Source organism: Triplophysa rosa, linkage group LG15 (assembly GCF_024868665.1).
Source record: "Triplophysa rosa linkage group LG15, Trosa_1v2, whole genome shotgun sequence".
Taxonomy (NCBI): Eukaryota; Metazoa; Chordata; class Actinopteri; order Cypriniformes; family Nemacheilidae; genus Triplophysa; species Triplophysa rosa.
The window spans coordinates 16,581,488-16,599,960 of record NC_079904.1 but is presented as its reverse complement, the minus strand read 5'-3'; the positions used below and the strand labels follow the sequence as shown (position 1 = coordinate 16,599,960).

At 36.0% G+C, this 18,473-nt stretch overlaps 2 protein-coding genes across 4 annotated transcripts; one reads left to right on the top strand and one right to left on the bottom strand.

Moving 5' to 3' along the window:
* Positions 1 to 2,576: 2,576 nt before the first annotated feature.
* On the bottom strand, positions 2,577 to 5,778 carry ftr85 (finTRIM family, member 85). The gene is made up of 6 exons (XM_057352326.1): positions 5,322 to 5,778; positions 4,344 to 4,439; positions 4,018 to 4,251; positions 3,783 to 3,942; positions 3,202 to 3,261; positions 2,577 to 3,109 (listed from the first exon to the last, which is right to left on the bottom strand). The coding sequence occupies exons 1-6, from the start codon at positions 5,658 to 5,660 to the stop codon at positions 2,577 to 2,579; spliced, it is 1,422 nt and encodes a 473-aa protein (XP_057208309.1). The 5' UTR covers positions 5,661 to 5,778.
* Positions 5,779 to 7,713: 1,935 nt separating this feature from the next.
* sirt5 (sirtuin 5) lies at positions 7,714 to 14,606 on the top strand. 3 transcript variants are annotated; one of them, XM_057352329.1, is made up of 11 exons: positions 7,714 to 7,865; positions 8,532 to 8,629; positions 8,733 to 8,806; positions 8,926 to 9,059; positions 9,555 to 9,626; positions 10,855 to 11,008; positions 11,226 to 11,313; positions 11,415 to 11,468; positions 12,714 to 12,837; positions 13,629 to 13,744; positions 14,433 to 14,606. In XM_057352329.1, the coding sequence occupies exons 3-11, from the start codon at positions 8,788 to 8,790 to the stop codon at positions 14,503 to 14,505; spliced, it is 834 nt and encodes a 277-aa protein (XP_057208312.1). In that variant the 5' UTR covers positions 7,714 to 7,865; positions 8,532 to 8,629; positions 8,733 to 8,787; the 3' UTR covers positions 14,506 to 14,606. The 3 variants fall into 3 exon arrangements, with proteins under 3 accessions (XP_057208312.1, XP_057208311.1, XP_057208310.1); XM_057352328.1 differs by lacking the exon at positions 8,532 to 8,629 and having other exon boundaries at positions 8,679 to 8,806; positions 13,677 to 13,744; XM_057352327.1 differs by lacking the exon at positions 8,532 to 8,629 and having other exon boundaries at positions 8,679 to 8,806.
* Positions 14,607 to 18,473: the final 3,867 nt, after the last annotated feature.

Sequence of the window (18,473 nt, the reverse complement as noted above, 5' to 3'; positions counted from 1 at the left end):
TGCTCTCAGGTACTGGATTATTTACAGACAAATCTGGTCGTTGTTACGGTTTGTGTCTTTTAAGTGTTTGTTTAATGTCTGTTATGTATAATTATTGTTTCTATATTTTTTTACATTGGGAGATGTTACACCTTGCATAGTCTTTAAATGAGAAATGAGTTGATATCAGAAACAAGAAACAAAACACAAAATGAATTGCAAACACAAGGGGATATTTCATGAATCTTTTCTATCACAAAACAACCAAGTTATATGGTATGTTCAGTTTATATTTATGCATTACTCAATGATTTGATGCAGTTGTTTTTTAAACACTAATTTTACGTTTTATCATAAAGTTATATTTCAGTTCACCGCGAGATCACAGAGATGCACTGCACGCTAAATATATCATTGTTGTAGTAGTTATTCTGTCATAACGGTCCAGTTTAACATTATACTCTGGTACTAATGTGGATTTATCACTTTGTAGTTATCTTTCAGGATTTAGAAGTGTCACCATTTTTTTTTTACAGTTCCTTTACTGAGCCTCACCCTTTCTTGATGGGTGTGAATGCACACGCACAATGTTCACGCACAATCTCTCATTACGTGTCCACATTGTAACAGTGACTTCAGATTTGATGCCATTTTTATAGTGAAAAAAAAGTGTCAATGCCCACCAGAGTCAATGTGCTTTCGTCTTCCTGTATGTTTTGTTAAAATATAGCTTAAATTAAATGCCCTTTGCACTTTCACTACAGAGTATAGTCACGCGTGTTATAAGATTCTCGCGCCCAGCTGCCTCGCACATTATTTTATACTTATTTTGAGACTAGTATACCATCAATGCACAACCATGAATGTCTGTTTTGTGTCCTGCTGTCTGTCATAAATATGCATTTAAAAAAGAAACATTTAATGTTTCATTTGGTTTGCTGTTGATTCTGTATGCATCACATTGATCTTTGTAGCGAGTGATTCAACACGAATCAGTTTGTCTCCTGTTTAACCGCTTTTGCATGCTGTGCCCTTGCAGGTAAGCAGTTGCCAAGCAACAGTAAACAGGACTGCCTGGGTGTGTACGAAGGGCCACATGTCTTATGTTTTTGCCTTTATTTGTGGGTCACGTGGTGATGTTTTAGTCATATAAAATATGATGTATTCACACAAGAAACGCAGTTATGTGATGTTGTAGCTACACCTTGCTGTAGAACGTCTGTTTTCACTTTACACATATTCTGCTGTTCTCTGTGTTTGTTTGTATGTTCATAATCATAGGTACCAGTGCCTTGCATAGAAATGTTCTCTATAGGGCTTACAAAAACTGTCTGTTTCGTTGCTGGTGAAGCTTCGAGTTTGTCCCTGTAATTAGGGATTGACTGTGTTTTATAAATGCAAATGAACTAGCAGTGACTCCATGTTAATATGTATATTTACTGTTTATTTAATGTCTGCATTGAAATGAATGAACTCTATTTAACTGAATTTCCCTGTAAATATCATTTAGTACAGCATATGCTCAAGAACATATGTCTCATGAGCATCTTTGGGCCTAATGCTGTGTTACTGACCAGGGATCAGTATCTGAAAATTGATTCCCTCCTGGGAATGATTTAAGCAGATGAAGAAACGTTAACAGGTGTTCTTTCTGAATGAAATGCCATTGCAATTCTCATTGCATCCCTTTACGAGCATTAAGCTGTAAGAAATGTGAAACTATTTATGGTAACACTTTACAATATGGTTGTATGCATTAGGGAGCATGAACTAGCAATGAAGAATCATGGCATTTAATAGTCTTGGTTAGTACAGTTCAGTGTTAGTTCCTAATTTATTAACAAATGCAAATGTATACATACTTTAAAAGTTTTAACCGTTAACTGTTGAGTTTCGAATTTATTAAACTTGCATACAGTTACTTGAATTGATGTTGCCCAATTAACAGAATTTAGCGGAATGGGTTGTTTTTGTTCCCCAATTAAAATGAATGATATTCATACATGAAATCAACATTGTTGATGTTTGCTTTCGTTAATACGAGGCCCACATTGCAGATTAAGGTCACTGGATATGTCAATAACATTTCGAGGTCTTCCGTAACTACAAAAGCAATGTATTCAATGTTTTATAGCTAACGTTTAGTGTAACAAACTACTGCATACAGTATATTCCATCAAAGCATCTTATATACTGGCAACTATTAATCTTGATATTATGTACAGCTATATCTTCTAACTGGACCACATTTGCTTGATACAATAAGATGTAATTGAAAAAAGTGCTTATTGACATATTTTTACTACTTTATGGTTTATTAAAGCAATAAGATGAACATCGATGCTATAGTGTCAGCTTTACTGTCATGGCTGAAGGGTTTACTGTTCTGTGTTTCAGGCCTTATTTTAAAGGCCCTTGTAGTATTTCCAAAGTATATAACTGCACGTATTTACACTACATTTATGCATTAGCCATGCTCTTATCTAAAGTGACTTGAAGTGCATTTAATCTATACATTTTATGAGAATGTGTTTTCCCCAGAAATCAAACCCATGCTCTACCACCTGAACTCCATTAAACTCCATACTTTACTGCAATTAAAGTGGATAGCAAAGTTTCAAACTTGACCCAGTGGTAATCCTGAAGCCAGGATACAGTGGCTGGCTAAATGTAACTTGGATTCTGTGGATTAAACTCATTGTGTCCGTGATGCTGTAAAATGCCAAAATCCCAGCGTGGAAATCAACATAAACGCCAATCCTACGAGACGCTTGCATTTTGGAAATCCTGGTCTCTTTTTCACTGTGCCACAATGCATAAGAGTCATCAGAGCACACCAAACTCCAGGACTGGAAATTGTGTCCAAATGCACATAAGCCACTTATTCCTTTTCTGCTGATCTCCTCATAGCACACTGCTATTTGCACAGGACCTTTGCCGCTCCACTCGGCCTCGAAGTAACAGCGGCCAGATACGCTCTCCCTGCACAGGACTTGGTGATAGATATCAAATCTCTCTGGGTGGTCAGGAACAGACAGAGCTGTTCTGCTGAATGTCACCTCTCCGCTCTCTGTGCAAACGCTGAGGTTTCTGTGAGCTGTGTTAAGGTCTAGAGTCAGGGGACCTGAATCTGATATTAAGAGAAACATTTTGAGTCATTTATTGTCATTTTATATCTTTTGCATATTTGATTGCATTTGATAGCATGTCTGTATCACTCACATTCCAAAAACTGCTCTCTGACCTTGGGCTCAGGGGTGGGAATAAATTTGAGGTTTTGTACTAAAATAAACAAAATACACCATTCAGTACATTCTAAATAATTTCACCCATTTCTTTCAAAATTTCTTTCAAATTTGTACAAAATTTGCTTTCAAAGTGCCCTTGGGTTAGATTGAACCATAGACTATGAGGTTTATAAACACATAACATTTCAAACTGTTATTAATGTTTGTTTATTTATTTATTCGTAGTCATTTTTGGAAGTCATTCTCTTTACCCTTTAGCAAAAAAGGTGCATGTGTTACATTACATTTTTTTTGCCAGGTTTCTTTAAATTCTTCCCAAAGCTGATCTTAAGTTTACACTCCAAGTCCAACTAGCAACATAAACCCAACACTGAACACACATTTTGTAATACAAGTTTAATAATATTTGAGTATAAGGCAAAGATATCAGTTAGACATCACTTTTGACCAGCTGTGCTCTTCATAGAATAGAATTAAAAGAGTAAGAATTGTATATCCGGAAACACCTTTTGGCTGTTGTGGTGCAACAGGTGGAATATTCAGACATCGCCTCACCTTTCTTAGCTAATTTCTCTGATTTTTTCTGGCACAGATCTTTAATATCACCACTCAGATCTGTCAATTTTCTCGACACCATCTCAAAAGAAAAGTCCGGATTGACCAGAACTGCAGGAGGAATCTCCAACCGTGGCAGACCACGCAGTGACTCGTAACTCTGAAGGGACAAAACAAACTCTTTTAGCAAGAAGCTAAAAAAATACTTTATGCATGTGACCGCAACCTATGTTACCTTTAGAAACTGACTCTTATCATCAAGGTGTGAAAGCTGGTCATATTCGGCATCTCTTCTCTTCATCTCTACGATCTCCTGCTCCAGTTTCTCCATAAAGCCGTGCGCCTCGTCTAATTCCATTTGCTCCTTTACATTTATCATCTCTGTCAGCTCAGAACACAAGGACTCGATAGACTGAATCATCTCACTGAAGATCCTCTCTGTTTCCTTCACTGCTGACTGGGCAGAGCTCTGCTTGAGAAATGATGAAGCCAGGACTGTAAAAAGTCTACATGTACTGAATCTCCCAACGAACCTTTTCTCCATTAGGACTCTCTACTCACCCTGAGAAAGACAACGGTTTGATTCAGAAGATGCAGCTCTTCCTCTCGCTCCCTTATTATTTGCTGGCATCTTCTCTGGGATTGCTTTAGCTCTTGCTTTAAGCCATGAAATTATGCACAATGACAAAACATACTGTACATGACCAACCAGCAAAACGAAAGTGTATGTCATTAGATAGCAAATCGTCAAACCAGCAGTTTACTTGCCTAGAATTTACTTTAGCCTTTACTTGAAGTTAACTGGTCTTAAGGTTTTAGTAAATTAATAAAACCAGCGAATGAAGTTAAACAGAAGTACTTACGTATCTCATATCTTAAAAGTAAGCTTTTTCAAATATCTGTACTTTATCAGTATTTTAACTTTGGATTTTTTTTACTTTACTACATTATAAAGCATGTTCTACTTTTTGCTCCACGACATTTCATAAAACTGTTGTTTTGCTGCCTTTAATACTTAACATTAAAGATAGTAGCCTACTTTCTTACTTTTACTCAAAAATGTTACTCAAAAATGTTACTTGAGTAAAAGTAAGAAATTACATTTTTAATGTGCCAACAGTAAAAAGTACCTTAAATTATGCTATAAGCATCATAATATACTAAAGTAAAATAAAAAAACACTCTTGAAAAAATATATACATAGAAAAATGTACTTGAGTGTAAAAATAGTCCACATCTGCATCCCTCTGTTATTTTAACAAACTTATTTTTAACACTTAAAAATGTGCCCTTCTGCTATTTTTAAAGTAAGTTACAAGCTATTTTATTATAAATATATTTAGTATTATTATTATGTCATTCAATGCAATGACATTTATACATTTTAGGTGTGGCTTTTAGGTGAGTCAAAATGTTATTTGGAGCCATCTTGTACATAAAGTACTGATCTGTTACGCATAACATGTTTGCTGAAGACATGAAAGTAATTATGAAGTTTTATATAAACTTTGTCAAGTTAAGTTAGGAAGACGGACGTACCTCACAATACACGATGAGTTCCTGCTTTTCTTTTGAAATGCCTTCATTGATCTTATCACCAGGCATGGCTTGGGAACGGATTCCAGTATGTCTCAACTTCTCAACAACTTCAGCGAAAAGTGTGTTTTTGTTGAGAGTGGGTCTCGGGGAGAAGGTCTGTCTACACTCTGGACAGCTGCAGACTTTCCTCTGGTTCTTTTGTTCCCAGAAGCGTTTAATGCAGTCCAAGCAGTAGTTGTGTCCACAAGGAATGGTCACGGGGTCTCGCAGAAGGTCCATGCAGATGGGACAGCTGAACTGTTCCTGGTTGACATAAATACCAGTCTCTTCTTCTGCCATATTTTACAGTTTGAGCTGAAAAACACAGAAAACAAAACAAATTACAGCAGTTATGTGGGGAGCGAGAGAGAGTTGTGTGTCTGTGTCCCTAGTGTTCGCATGAGGTTGTAATGGGAGGAGCCAGTTTATTGTTTGTGTCACTGTGGGCGTGTTTCAGACAAATCACAGACTTTAGTTTGCTTAAGCTGCTGTTCTCTTCCTTTTTAAAGGAAAAATTGTCTGTCTATACTTCAAGTGATTTCTGCCTCAAATGTCAGTGGTTTGCAGATTTGAGAATAAAAGCAAGATTTCTGAAAACTCCAGACTTGCATAGATAATGTTACAGTGCATGTCTGTTCATGTCCACATGTGGGCATGAAACATCAACACTGATGCAAGCTGTGCAAGCTGTAATTTCTGGATTTTACCCTCCCTTATTTTTGATGGAATAGTGGTAGTGTGTATTTGAGATGTACACAGTGTATGTCATCATTTTTTATTATAGTTTATACAGTATATACAGTAGGCTATATATAATAAAAGCTTTTTTAATAACACACACAAAAAAAAATCATTTTCGTTGTGCACATCAAATGAAAAGACAATCATTTTATTATTAAACAGACTATCCTTCCATATTTTTTTTCACATAACTCTAATGCCAGAAAATGTAGGGCACTGTTTCCAAATGCAAAGAGCAAGGGCTAACATCAATGTCTTTCTTAAATTAAGGTAGAATTTGTGTATTTTTCTCTTAATATTGTCTTTCCTTAATTGTAAGTTGTAAGTAATAAGTACAGCATAAATAACCAAATATTTCAAGGCCATTAACACATTTTTTCCTCTGTCTCAAGAGAATGTAGCATAAGGTTATGAAGAAATGCAGGGACAAAAAGAGTGAGGTTTGTGATAGTGGTAAGCAGGACACGATAAGATCAAGAATGCTGTTGGGAATGTCTTGAATTTATAAACAGAGGTGGGTGTGTTTCTGCTTAAACATCCTTTGGGGGACTATTTTCATCCATGAAGTTAGCCATTAACACATGTGTGTATTGAGGTTTGTCACACAATGGCAGAAAGAACCTTTAATATCCAACAAACCTCCCTGTTTCACAAAAGGTTCTTTGTTTTGGAAAAGGATTGTTTTAAGACTATGAAGAGGTAAGAAAGAAATGGTTCTTATAAGAACTTTTGACTGAATAGCTCTGGGAAAATTGTTATTCTATGCGGCATTGCTGTGAACCTTTTGTAATGCCTTTATTTTTAAAAGTGTCCTTGAAATGCTCAGGCTATTTCACCATGTTCTCACAAATATAATTTTATAAGACATATGCACTATAAATATAGTTATAAAAGACATAGTAGGTATTATTAAAATGTGAATAAATCAGCAACATCACGTTTAGTTGAAAGTTATGTTAAAACAAGAAAAGTGGACTAATTGGGCTTGGCTGGACGGTGGTGAATATATATCAATACATTTATAAATATTTATATACATAAAAATATATGTGATTTGGTCTCTGAGCCACTAAAGGGCGCTCTCACTTTAAATGAGCGGAGAATCAGCGAGGACTTCTCTAATAGAACAAATGCATAGAACGGCAAATAACATAATTCTTAAAAGGGGCGGGGTCCTCGGTCCGGATGTTGTAAAACTAACAATCATTTTACATATATCTTTTACTATTTTCACTGCAATGACGTTTTATAAGCAGAAATTATTTCCAGACACACAGCAGAAGAAGTACAGAAACGTCGCTGTGACGTTTCTGCGCTGTTAATTTTGAGCCAATCTCTGTTTAAGATGCTTTTACTTTATTGAGATGTCTATATTTGATTGTTTTAGGTGAAGTATGTTAGTTACAAATCATTGTATTGAATATATTTACATCATAATATGTTATGCACTTTTGCTAATTTAAAACTTTGAGATAAAAAAAGAATCAGCTAAAACGAAATATTTCGCTTTATGGGCCGTCTAGCGCCCCCTTGAGGTAAACTTTGGCTGTGTAATAGGAAATTTTTAATTCATTACATTTGACGCAGTCTAGGCTATTTCTTTCTCCTTTAGTTGTACGTGCAATTTTGCCCAAAGCTGTTGACATCGCACTGGTCTTTAAATGACTCGTGACAGCATCTGAGTGGATGAAGTAAGTACAGGATTCATTTTCTGCCCGTTGAACTAAAACCAGCCCCTACTGGATGAGCAAGTGACGCACGCAGGTGAGCGCTTCCTTTCATTTGTTCTGAACGATTATCAAACCAGCATATTGCACACTAACCGCTGCTGCGCTGTTCCTCTTTGCCCTTGTTTATCTAAGTTTTTGTAATTGCTTATCAGACTCTTTTTACAGTAATTCCACTCAAATATATTCCATACTCATTCAATAGAGAGCATGCAAAGTAAAACCCATTGCAAAGCTGTGAAAACTTTTACAATGTTCTTCAAGGTTCAGATATTTGTAATGTTTGTGTCCTGCAATAGGCCTAGTCATGATAATCAGATGTTATTGTTTAGGACAGCCTTTTTCTTATATTCTTGTATCTTCAGTTGGAGATGACAAGTTGAAATGCTCCAGGAAACAGAATGTTATATAAAATAGTAGATGAAAATATTAGTAATGATAAATAGCCAGACTAGAATGACTAATAATAATAATAATAACAATAATACACCATGCCAGTGTAAACTAATGTATTCTTTTTGATAAAAAAAATATGGATAAAAAAGTACTATTAAATATTAAAAGTCTGCAATAGCACAACTTTTAAATGATTCAATATTTATATATGTTATTTTAAGTACTTGGTCCTCCTTATGGAAGTCTGTTTAGTTTCCTTAAAATGAATGAAAGAAGTATATCACAATAGAATTTCCCAACCTTTCAGACAGTTTTGGGACACCCCCTTTTTCTAGTAAAAAAGCAACTGCTCACGGAACAAGGAAGAGATATAGTTACACCATTTCGTGCTGTTCATGTCAGCTGGTGAGTTAAATTGTGTTTCATGTTGTCTTTATTATTTGTTGTATTTTAGATTTCATTGGTTAGCAGCTTTATCCCTAATGATTTTGCGGCGGTTGGTGTGTAGGGGCCTGACCTCTCATCTTTGCCGGCCAGTAAGCCTGACCTGGAGAGCTCCTGAGATGGCCAGACCAAGCTCAAGTAAAATACTTGCACTATATTGATAAACATATTCTGGGGGTTGATGTACTGTTATGTTAATGGATGGTACGTTTGTTATCGGGTTTACAATATGTTCTCACACAAAGTGCGTGTTGTAGATTTAGCAGAGTTTCGGAAGGAGTTTGCCAAAGCAAAGCACATTGCTATCATTACTGGGGCTGGAGTTAGTGCAGAGAGCGGAGTACCAACTTTCAGGGGACAGGGGGGCTACTGGAGGAAATGGCAGGCACAGGTAATACACACATGTTGGGTCTCCATGTTTTGTGTGCACTTTTATAATGAATTTGATCATTTACAAACGTTATATTGTATCCCCTAACCCTCACCCTAAACCTTTTTGCAATTTCAATATAGCTGTAGATTGCGCACACAATACATTAATATAGAATGTAATAATTTGTAACAAATGTTTGACCTTTACACTCCTGTAGTTTGTTGAACCTGTTGGTATTCCTATTTTAAGTACAGTGTATTGATCTTTAACAGTTTTGTAATACATATTTAGAGTAATAGAAGTCACCATATTCAATCACTGTCATTGTATTGTTATTTATTTCCATCGCAACAAGTAAAGAAAAGAGTCTGATTTCTGATATTTCATATACATTATTAGCTCTGCTCAAGCTGTTCTATAGACATGGCAATTTGAGACTCACACCTGTTATGAAATATGATTTGTCAAACCCTGACTGAGTGAACGTTAGCATGTGTCTTTTTTCTCTGACAGGATTTGGCCACTCCAAGTGCCTTCTCTCGAGATCCGTCTTTAGTGTGGGAGTTCTACCATTACAGACGTGAGGTAGCTCGCACATTACTGACAACGGAGGAACTGGATCACAAAATCATTAAGCCGTTTGTTTCTCTCAGCAACTCATTTGCATATTCATAAAAACAAAAGAAAAACGGAAAGAGAATTGAAAGTTTGCTTACTTGTTTATGCATGTTTTGCATAGTATTAACCAGCCTATAATTGCAGTAAAGGAATCTTAAAACATTCAGAAATGTCAGCGTTGATTTTGGTGGTAAAAGGGAAGCAGAAACCACAAGGGGGGAGTAGCTGTTCTAAAATAACAGATTTCACATTTATTTTAAGGCTGTCAAAATTCATTCATTTTGTATTTATAAAAGCATACACATACATGCGCATATTTAAGAAAAATATAAAAATGTATATATAATTTTAAATCATGGTAAGTATAAATAAATGCATGTAAATATTTCCTAAATATGTGTATGTGTGTATAAATACAAAATTAATATGCACAATACACAGACATACAGTATATTATGTAAACACAAACTTTTATTCTGGATGCGATTAAAGGAACAATACGGCGTTTTTAGGAGGATCTATTGACGGAAATGCAATATAATACACAAAACTATTTCTTCCGAGGTGTATAAAGACCTTACGTAATGAACCATACGTTTGTAATACCTTAGAATAAGCTGTTTATATCAACATACAGAGCGGCCCTTCATACATTGAATTCGCCGCCATGTTTTGTACAGCAGCCCTAAACGGACAAACAACTCTACAACGCGCGTTTCCTCTTCCTCTCCGCTGTGGTATCGTGGTGAAACGGATCGCTGGATGATCCGTGATTCGTATGGATCGTGCTCTCCGGTTCGGAACAAATTTACTTGTCAAACATTTTTACATACTGGACATTTACTGGACATTTAAAATGAAAGGAATATGTCATGATTTAAAAAATAAACGTGCTAGTCTCATTGTGTCTCAGTCACAATTCACTGTAATTGTATGGAAAACAGATGTAAAAGTCACATTTCAAGGTCTGTTTGTAGTTCACAAAAATGATTTGACTTTGAATAGACATTGACGTAATGTAAATTATGATGTTATGTTTTTTTGAATATTTTTTTGGTTTTAGGGTGATCTGTACCTTTAATAAAAATGTGGGGATAATTAATGTCTAATTCTAATAATGTAGAATTGCATGTAAATACGATGATTTGGGTGAACGATAAGATATTTGTAACTAATATCTCATTTCAACATGCAGGTAATGCGAAGCAAGTTGCCTAACCCAGCACACCTGGCTATAGCGGAGTGTGAGTCCCGTCTTAGCAAGCAGGGGCGCTCTGTTGTGGTCATCACTCAGAATATTGATGAGCTGCACCATCGTGCTGGTTCCAAACATGTCTATGAGATCCACGGTGAGAAAAAGAGACTTTTGGATCATTACATCATTATACACCCTCCTTATAAATTCATAATGGCGGCATTGGTCACATGTCTCAGAACCAATAAGATTCCACATTGAGATTCATAGAGCCAGCCTGCTGCCATATGAATTGTAGTTATCTTATCTCTTATAATAATTTCTCTAGTTAGATTTATTCCCTTTATTTACTCCCACACTTTCCTCTATAGGTAGTTTATTTAAAACTCGTTGCATGAGCTGTGGAGAGGTCAAGGCCAACCATAAGAGTCCAATCTGCCCTGCCCTGGAAGGGAAAGGGTAACTCAAACACGTCAAAGCATTATTTTATAACCACTTAAAATATTTACACTATAAAAGACTGCTCTCACCCTGTTCTCTGTTTCTTTTTTAATCCTCAGAGAACCTGACCCCAGTGCCAAGGATGCTAGAATACCAGTGGAGCACCTGCCCAGGTTTGTGAGTGCGCTGTTTGTTTTAATGGAGATAGAATAAATGATGGGTACGGAACTTATTGAACAAAACTTCTGTCATGTTGTTTTTTCTGTGAAACACACACACACAAAAGGAAAAGAAAGAAAGATGTTTTGAGAAATCTCTCAGTGGTTTTGTGTCCATACAATGGAAGTCAGTGGGGTCCAGTGTTGTATGGTTTCCAACCTTCTTCAAAATATCTTCTTTTGTGTTCTGGAGAAAGAAAGAAAGTCAAAGTTCGTAATGATGGTGAATGATGAGGGAGGGTGAATAAATGACAAGATTTAAGGGTGTACTATCCCTTTAACATGAGCTAATAATCAGTTCAATTTAGGTCCCTTTCTTACAGTTGCTCTTCTTAAAAGCTGTTGTTCTACTCAGTGATGTCTTGAAAGAAATTAAACGAAAAAATAACCTGTGTCAAAGCAATCACTAGGTCGCTTTATTTGTAGGTTTCATTTTTGTCACAAAATAATGTATTTCATGGACACTTACAGTACATGATATTTATTTGGCTGCAAGATGAAACTGTATTAACAATTGTTTATTTTGCTCAACAATGAGCAAAAACATTTGCTTAACAGTGGTGAAGATTTCAACACTCCTCCCAATCCGACTGGAAATGCTGAACACTCTTTCTGGAAGTGAAATTCCTTTTAAACCTTTCCGAATCCAAAAAGATCCCAAAGACATTCTCTGAGCATTTTCTGTACTTGTTTTTGATCTGTGACATTTTGAGGAATGATTCATTGAGGAACACAATAAAATGGCTTAAATACATGAGTTTACTACATTATTAGAGCAAAGAACTGTAATAATATGTTTTAATCCCAGATCGCTCGCTTCCACCGACAACCGCCCGCCCCTGCCTACAAATCATTGTGTCCAGTGCCGCAACAAATCAAATTACATCCAGCTGGAATCCAGACCGTTAGTTTGTTTTATTATGTAAACATACCGTAAGCCTGTTCAGAGAGTGCACGGGTGGAAAATAGTCATGTAATACTAAATCAGGACTATTATGGTGCAACACATGTGGTTTTAAGGATTTTTTGGAACATAAATGTCCCTAACTGCCACTAAAGCACTTCAGATCTAATACTGCAATACTAAAAGACTTAATAAAGATGTGATTGAGAATAGTAACACTTTTTTTCCAACAGGGGACAGCAGATGTTCATGAGTGTATTGTTCAGACGCGTTACTTTTGTAATCTGTGTTTATAGATGTGAGAGGAGATTTTGTAATGGTTTACTCAGGCCCCATGTGGTTTGGTTTGGAGAAACTCTGGACGCTGATATTCTCACCAGCGTGGAGCAGGAGCTGGAAAAGTGTGATCTCTGTTTAGTTGTGAGTATATATACTGTACATCAATCTATTAAGGCTATGTTCCTAATAAAACCTAGTGAGCTTTCTACCTAGTGCTTTTGGTTAGGCAGCAACGTTTCATGCATTTTGCGGACAATCCTAGAATGCACTGCAACAATACTAATGAAAATACTAGTGGACAAAGTGATTGGTTAAAATCTAAGATGTTAGAGAACGTGAGAGAAATGTCTATTTTAAATACTGTATACTGTACATCACTTAATACTGCAAAGTAATGATATCTCACCTGCTATTTGTGATTTTTTTAATTATATTTTTTGCTGCAACATACTCAAAATTCCACTGGAATCAATTACACAGTGTAACAATTTTTTTATAAGTTGTGTTTCATTTTAAATTTCTTTATGAAGTTTATAATGCTGAATACAAATATCACATTAATTGTTTTTACCATCGACGGTACTCATTAAATTCACACATTTATACATTTCGGTATTATTACTCGTCTGCAGAAATTATAAGATACTGGCACAACACTGAGCTCAAAACAACACTTTAACATAACAGTTACTAAAAATAAGTCATCTAAAACTTTAGAACTGTACATTTGATCGTTTTTATCTTTTATGACTAATACTGTCCTCACAAACCAAGTTCCAGATGTAGTCACCCATCATCGCTTCATCCCACCTTCCCTGTGCTACAGAAATTTCTAGAATTTTCTGATAGTGACAATTGGATTTTTTTTTAATATGTGAATATTTGAAATTTGCCTTGAAGTGTATTCTGCATGTGTATGACGTTGTTTCTAGGTGGGCACCTCCTCCGTAGTTTACCCAGCGGCCATGTTTGCTCCGCAGGTGGCAGCTAGAGGAGTGCCTGTAGCTGAATTTAACATGGAATGCACACCTGCCACTAAGAACTTTATGTAAGATATACAAATACACACAATATTAGTCACATAGATGCCACTCATTTAGCACTTTTAACAGATTAAACAGCAAAAAAAAATGTGTGTCTGATTTCATTTAAATTTAAGTTTTGGTCGAACACACTGTATATTATTTGGTCGTATGACCTTAGTTTACATTCTTATCCAGTTTTCCTCTATTTTACCATTTTTGGTTGTTTATTTTGACTCAAATACAATTTCTTTTAGGCAAATCTTGAAGCCATGCAAAGAATTATTCCTTTTATATAGTTTTTTGATAACATGAATGTTTACAAGTACTATAAACATTGAAAAAGGTACAAAAATGAAAAAAACTCACCTTTTGTTGCTATTGGTTTGTTTCACTGTATTTACAGTAGTTTTCATGTTTTTTTTATTGTACTACTTATGTTTTTAATATCCTTACAGTGAACCGTGAATTTTACAAAACAGATTTTACTGCTGCTTTAGGTGTCACAATATCAGATTTTCTCTACACAATTATCGTGGCCATTAGATATAGCAATAACAATATTATCGCAATATCTATTGAAATTGTAAAACAAATAACGATATTATGTGTAGAATCAACGCATTATCTATACTCATAGTTTTTATTATAATGGATAATGTAAATACTGTATATTGTATTTTCGAATGTTCAGTAATTATTATTTTTCGACAGGTATCACTTTGAAGGTCCATGTGGCATCACACTGCCTCCTGCGCTGGCAGTCCATGAAACTGATGTCATTTAGGAAGAAAGAAAACATGATCAAACCATTCACACCCACTGCATATAGAGATTTGCAATTTGGCCAGAATTTAATTCTTAAAATTAAAATGTACATCACGTCTGGACTGGTTTATTGATATATGTAGTAGAATTTGTGTTTTTTGTCAGTCAACAGATGAGTTTGATTGACTTTGAGTGTGTGTGAGATAGTGTTGTAGTTGAGACCACCAAAACTGAGACCAAAACAAGACCAAGACAAGACAAGACCAAGGCAGGCCGAGACGAGACCAAGACCAGCGCTCCCAAAATTCATTCAAAAGATCCACAAAACACTGAAAAGTCATAATAAAATAATAATAGAAGTAACTTGTGTGATTTATTGTGCAGAAATTTATGTGTAGGATGTTGTATGTTCCATGTTTTAGCACCCACCTACAATTTTTGTGCAGGTAAAAATTCCAACAACTAAACATAAAAAAACGGTAAATATCAAAGATAAATTTAAGTCTGTGACCTTCAACAAAACAAAACACTCAGTGACTAAATTAGTTTCATTGCTTTTTTATCTAATCAATAGCAAATAGCTGTGTGTTGCTCAGAAATGCACAAAAGTTCAGATTTGTTCTAGATTTGTTTAAGACAAGCCAAAATAGAAGACCAAGACCATTAAAAATGGTCTTGAGACCGGTCTCAAGTACAACACTAGTGTGAGAGTGTATGTAAGTGTGTGTGTTACTGGACAGGCCCTTTGGCATGAGGTCACCTTGATGACCTAATTTCAAGGGTTCAAACTGAAAGTTCTCTCTCTCTCTCTCTGACATTTCCTGCTACGACTGTCTTTCTTACCTGTGTGAATTCATCTTTTCATGTCAATGCAGATTTAAGCAGTAACATTCAGTACATTCAGTTTTTTTATATTCACAAGTGTGTGACAATGTTCATTTGACTAACACTGAAACTAAAAATGTTTTGGTGACAGTGTTTATATGTGCGAAATGGGGGGTACATCTTTGTTTCTAAATGATAAATGAGTGTGTAGTTTGGAGGCGCGTGTAACTGATAGCTGTTCGTCTGTGTGCGTTCGGTCTCCTGGAGAGGTCGTGCATCATTAGTTTCTGAGGTGATGAGAGAGGTCTGCTCCAAAAATAACACGCACCATTTCCTGTCCATTAAACCACAATTTCACACCAATCTGAGCTTAACGGCGTACGCACGCGCATGCACAATAAATATCTCCCCTGACATACGCTTAGCCTCGAAAATCCTTTGAGACGCACATCATCAATCCTACACACACAGACATGTGCAGTCCCATTAAATATCGATTTCACACCAATCCAAGCATCTTCCTGGTCTGGGTTTGTCAGAGGAAGGGATGGGGGGGGGTTTGGTCTGATAAGGATTTAGGATTTCTAACCATTTCTAACCACTACATTATACCATTGGACTACATAATCGCATAGTGTTTAGCGGTGTCTTCTCACACAGTAATGGTTTCATCCAATTTGAGAACTTGGCTAATCGCAAGGGTCCCTGCTTAATTGAGGCTTAGATTTAATGGATGAGGAGAAGCCTGATGAGCCAAACATGTACAGAAGGCTGTTGACCCGGACCAGATAGCAACCAATTCTGGGCCGAATCTGGCTTGTATTTGGCACTTCTGGCTTGATTCGGGCATTGTTTTTTTTCACAATGTTGTGACAAACAGCATTAGGCTGAGTTCCGGCATGAGTCTGGTCAGCCAAAAGAAACAAAAAGCCAATGGATTGGTTTGGCTGAATCCTGGCTTGAGTTTGGCTCGACAGAAAAAGAAAATAGTTTGACTGAGATCTGGGTGGGTTTTGGTTAACTGAAGAGTTAAAGTAACAAAAAATAGCTTGTTTGCCGACACGTGGTTCTGATGACACACAAAGTGCAAATGGAAGGTGTGATTTTCTACATAGGAATTCACTATCACAACCTGCTGATAAAAAAGTATAGGTTGAAAGCATCTGCAAAACGCATGAATAAATTGGAAATGTACTTCTACTGTAACCAAGAAGATCTAATATACCAATGCAGTCTATTCAACTTGTTTAAGTCAACTGAAAATGTAAAGAAATGTTAATGATATACTGTATATGTTGTCTTTAAATTGCCTAAAATGTATCTTGTGTATCTCAGTTATCTTTCTATGTACTTATTGATTTTCTCTGGTGTTCTTACACATATTGGTGGATTGATCATTTTTGCTTGGTTCTTAATGTTACCAAACACAGCGCATAGACTTTTACAAATACGGGTTTCTAGGTTCTTTGTCAGACTTTCATAGAGAAAAAGAAAGGCAAGAATGAAATTATTCTTTTTAAGAACCTTTGACTAAAAAGTTCATTGGGCAACATAAATGTTTTATGGCATTGCTGCAAAGAACCATTTTAGCACTTTATTTTTAAGAGTGTGCAGCAGAATATTATCTTATTCTTCAGTCCTAATTGAATGCCTCCATTCATACTTGACCTGAATGTCATCAAAGGAATGACATGTCAATGGTCATTAGACAAAAACATCCTCCACAAACGTCTCCAGTGAAGCCCTGGTCTGTGTCTGCGACACCCCAATGGTGTAATCACTGAGGCCAGCATCAATACGAGCCAGTAGACATCTGGGTCTTGTTTCTTCAATGCCAAATACATTGAGGGTCACGAGGTTCCACACGCAGTTATCTCTTCCAGGGTCTGTTCAGACTGTTGACATTATTTTGGGCATCTCTGGTGAACTGTGATTCTTTGCGTTATGTTCAGAAGTTGCTTTCCTGAAAGAAATGGGTTCTGGATAGAGGGGGAACCTGGAATCTTGAACCCATCCCAATATTCTTGAAGGCATTGAAATGAGTAGTTGGGAACATGGCTGTTGCCAATGTCTAAGCTTCTTCTGAGGAGTCCTTTGAGGGGGTGGGAGTGTGTCAACTCCATCAATCTTTATGTGGGGACCGCCTACAGCTCTCACTGTGCCTGAACACTGCTAAATATAAAATATTTTGTTTCTTAAAAGTATATAAATATTCTGCACTCATAACAGCCTAAAAAGACTGCAATGTTGTCGAAAGACCTCATCCTTTGACGTTTTCAACTCACGAGATATGTTTATGAAGTATTTACAGTATTGTGTGGGTATAAATGGCAATGGATTAAGAATAGTTGGGATTCTGGGAACTGACTGCTGGGCTGAAATGGAATGTTGCTTACATTGGATTTCAGTAAGAGATGTGTGCCGCATGCGGCTTCTGTGTAACAGCAGGAGGGCATCTCATCACTTCACTGCAGCTCCCAGCCACTGAAACATGCCGCTTTGCAGCTTTTTTGTCAGCCACCAAATTCCCCATCGAAGAAACTTCTCAGTTACATGTTTTCTGTGAAGTCATTTCAGAAAGAGTGCACATACAGCTCTGGAAAAAATTAGATGACCACTTCAAATTTGCCTTTAATCAGCATTTTTGTATAATACTAGTGTCTGTTGAATTCCAACAAAATCACACCATAGGAGTGACAAAGACAGAACCGTGAAAGACTGAGAGAAAGCTGGCATTAAAAATTAGGCTGATTTTTATTTCTTTTATAATGATCATATAATAACATATATTTTAACATAAAAACATGTTAAAACACGTGTTGTTTAAAAATTAAGACAATTGTTTTTCTTAGACCTCACTATTAGAGGTCTGAAAACAGTGCATCTTTTTTGCAATTTGACTAGTTTTTATGCCCAAAAAAATGCACAATTTTATTTGGAATTTGGATGAAATGTTATATAGTTCACAGAATGAAACAAAATAGAACACATATCTACAAATAAAAAACTCAGAAAAACATGAAAATAATTTTGGAGTGTTCTTTTTTCAAAGCTATAAACACATGTAATACTTTTATACATTTAATTATGTCAAAAACATAGTGATCTAGCATTTATAGAAACAGAACATTAATTTTATGTGTATGAATTGGCAATTCATTT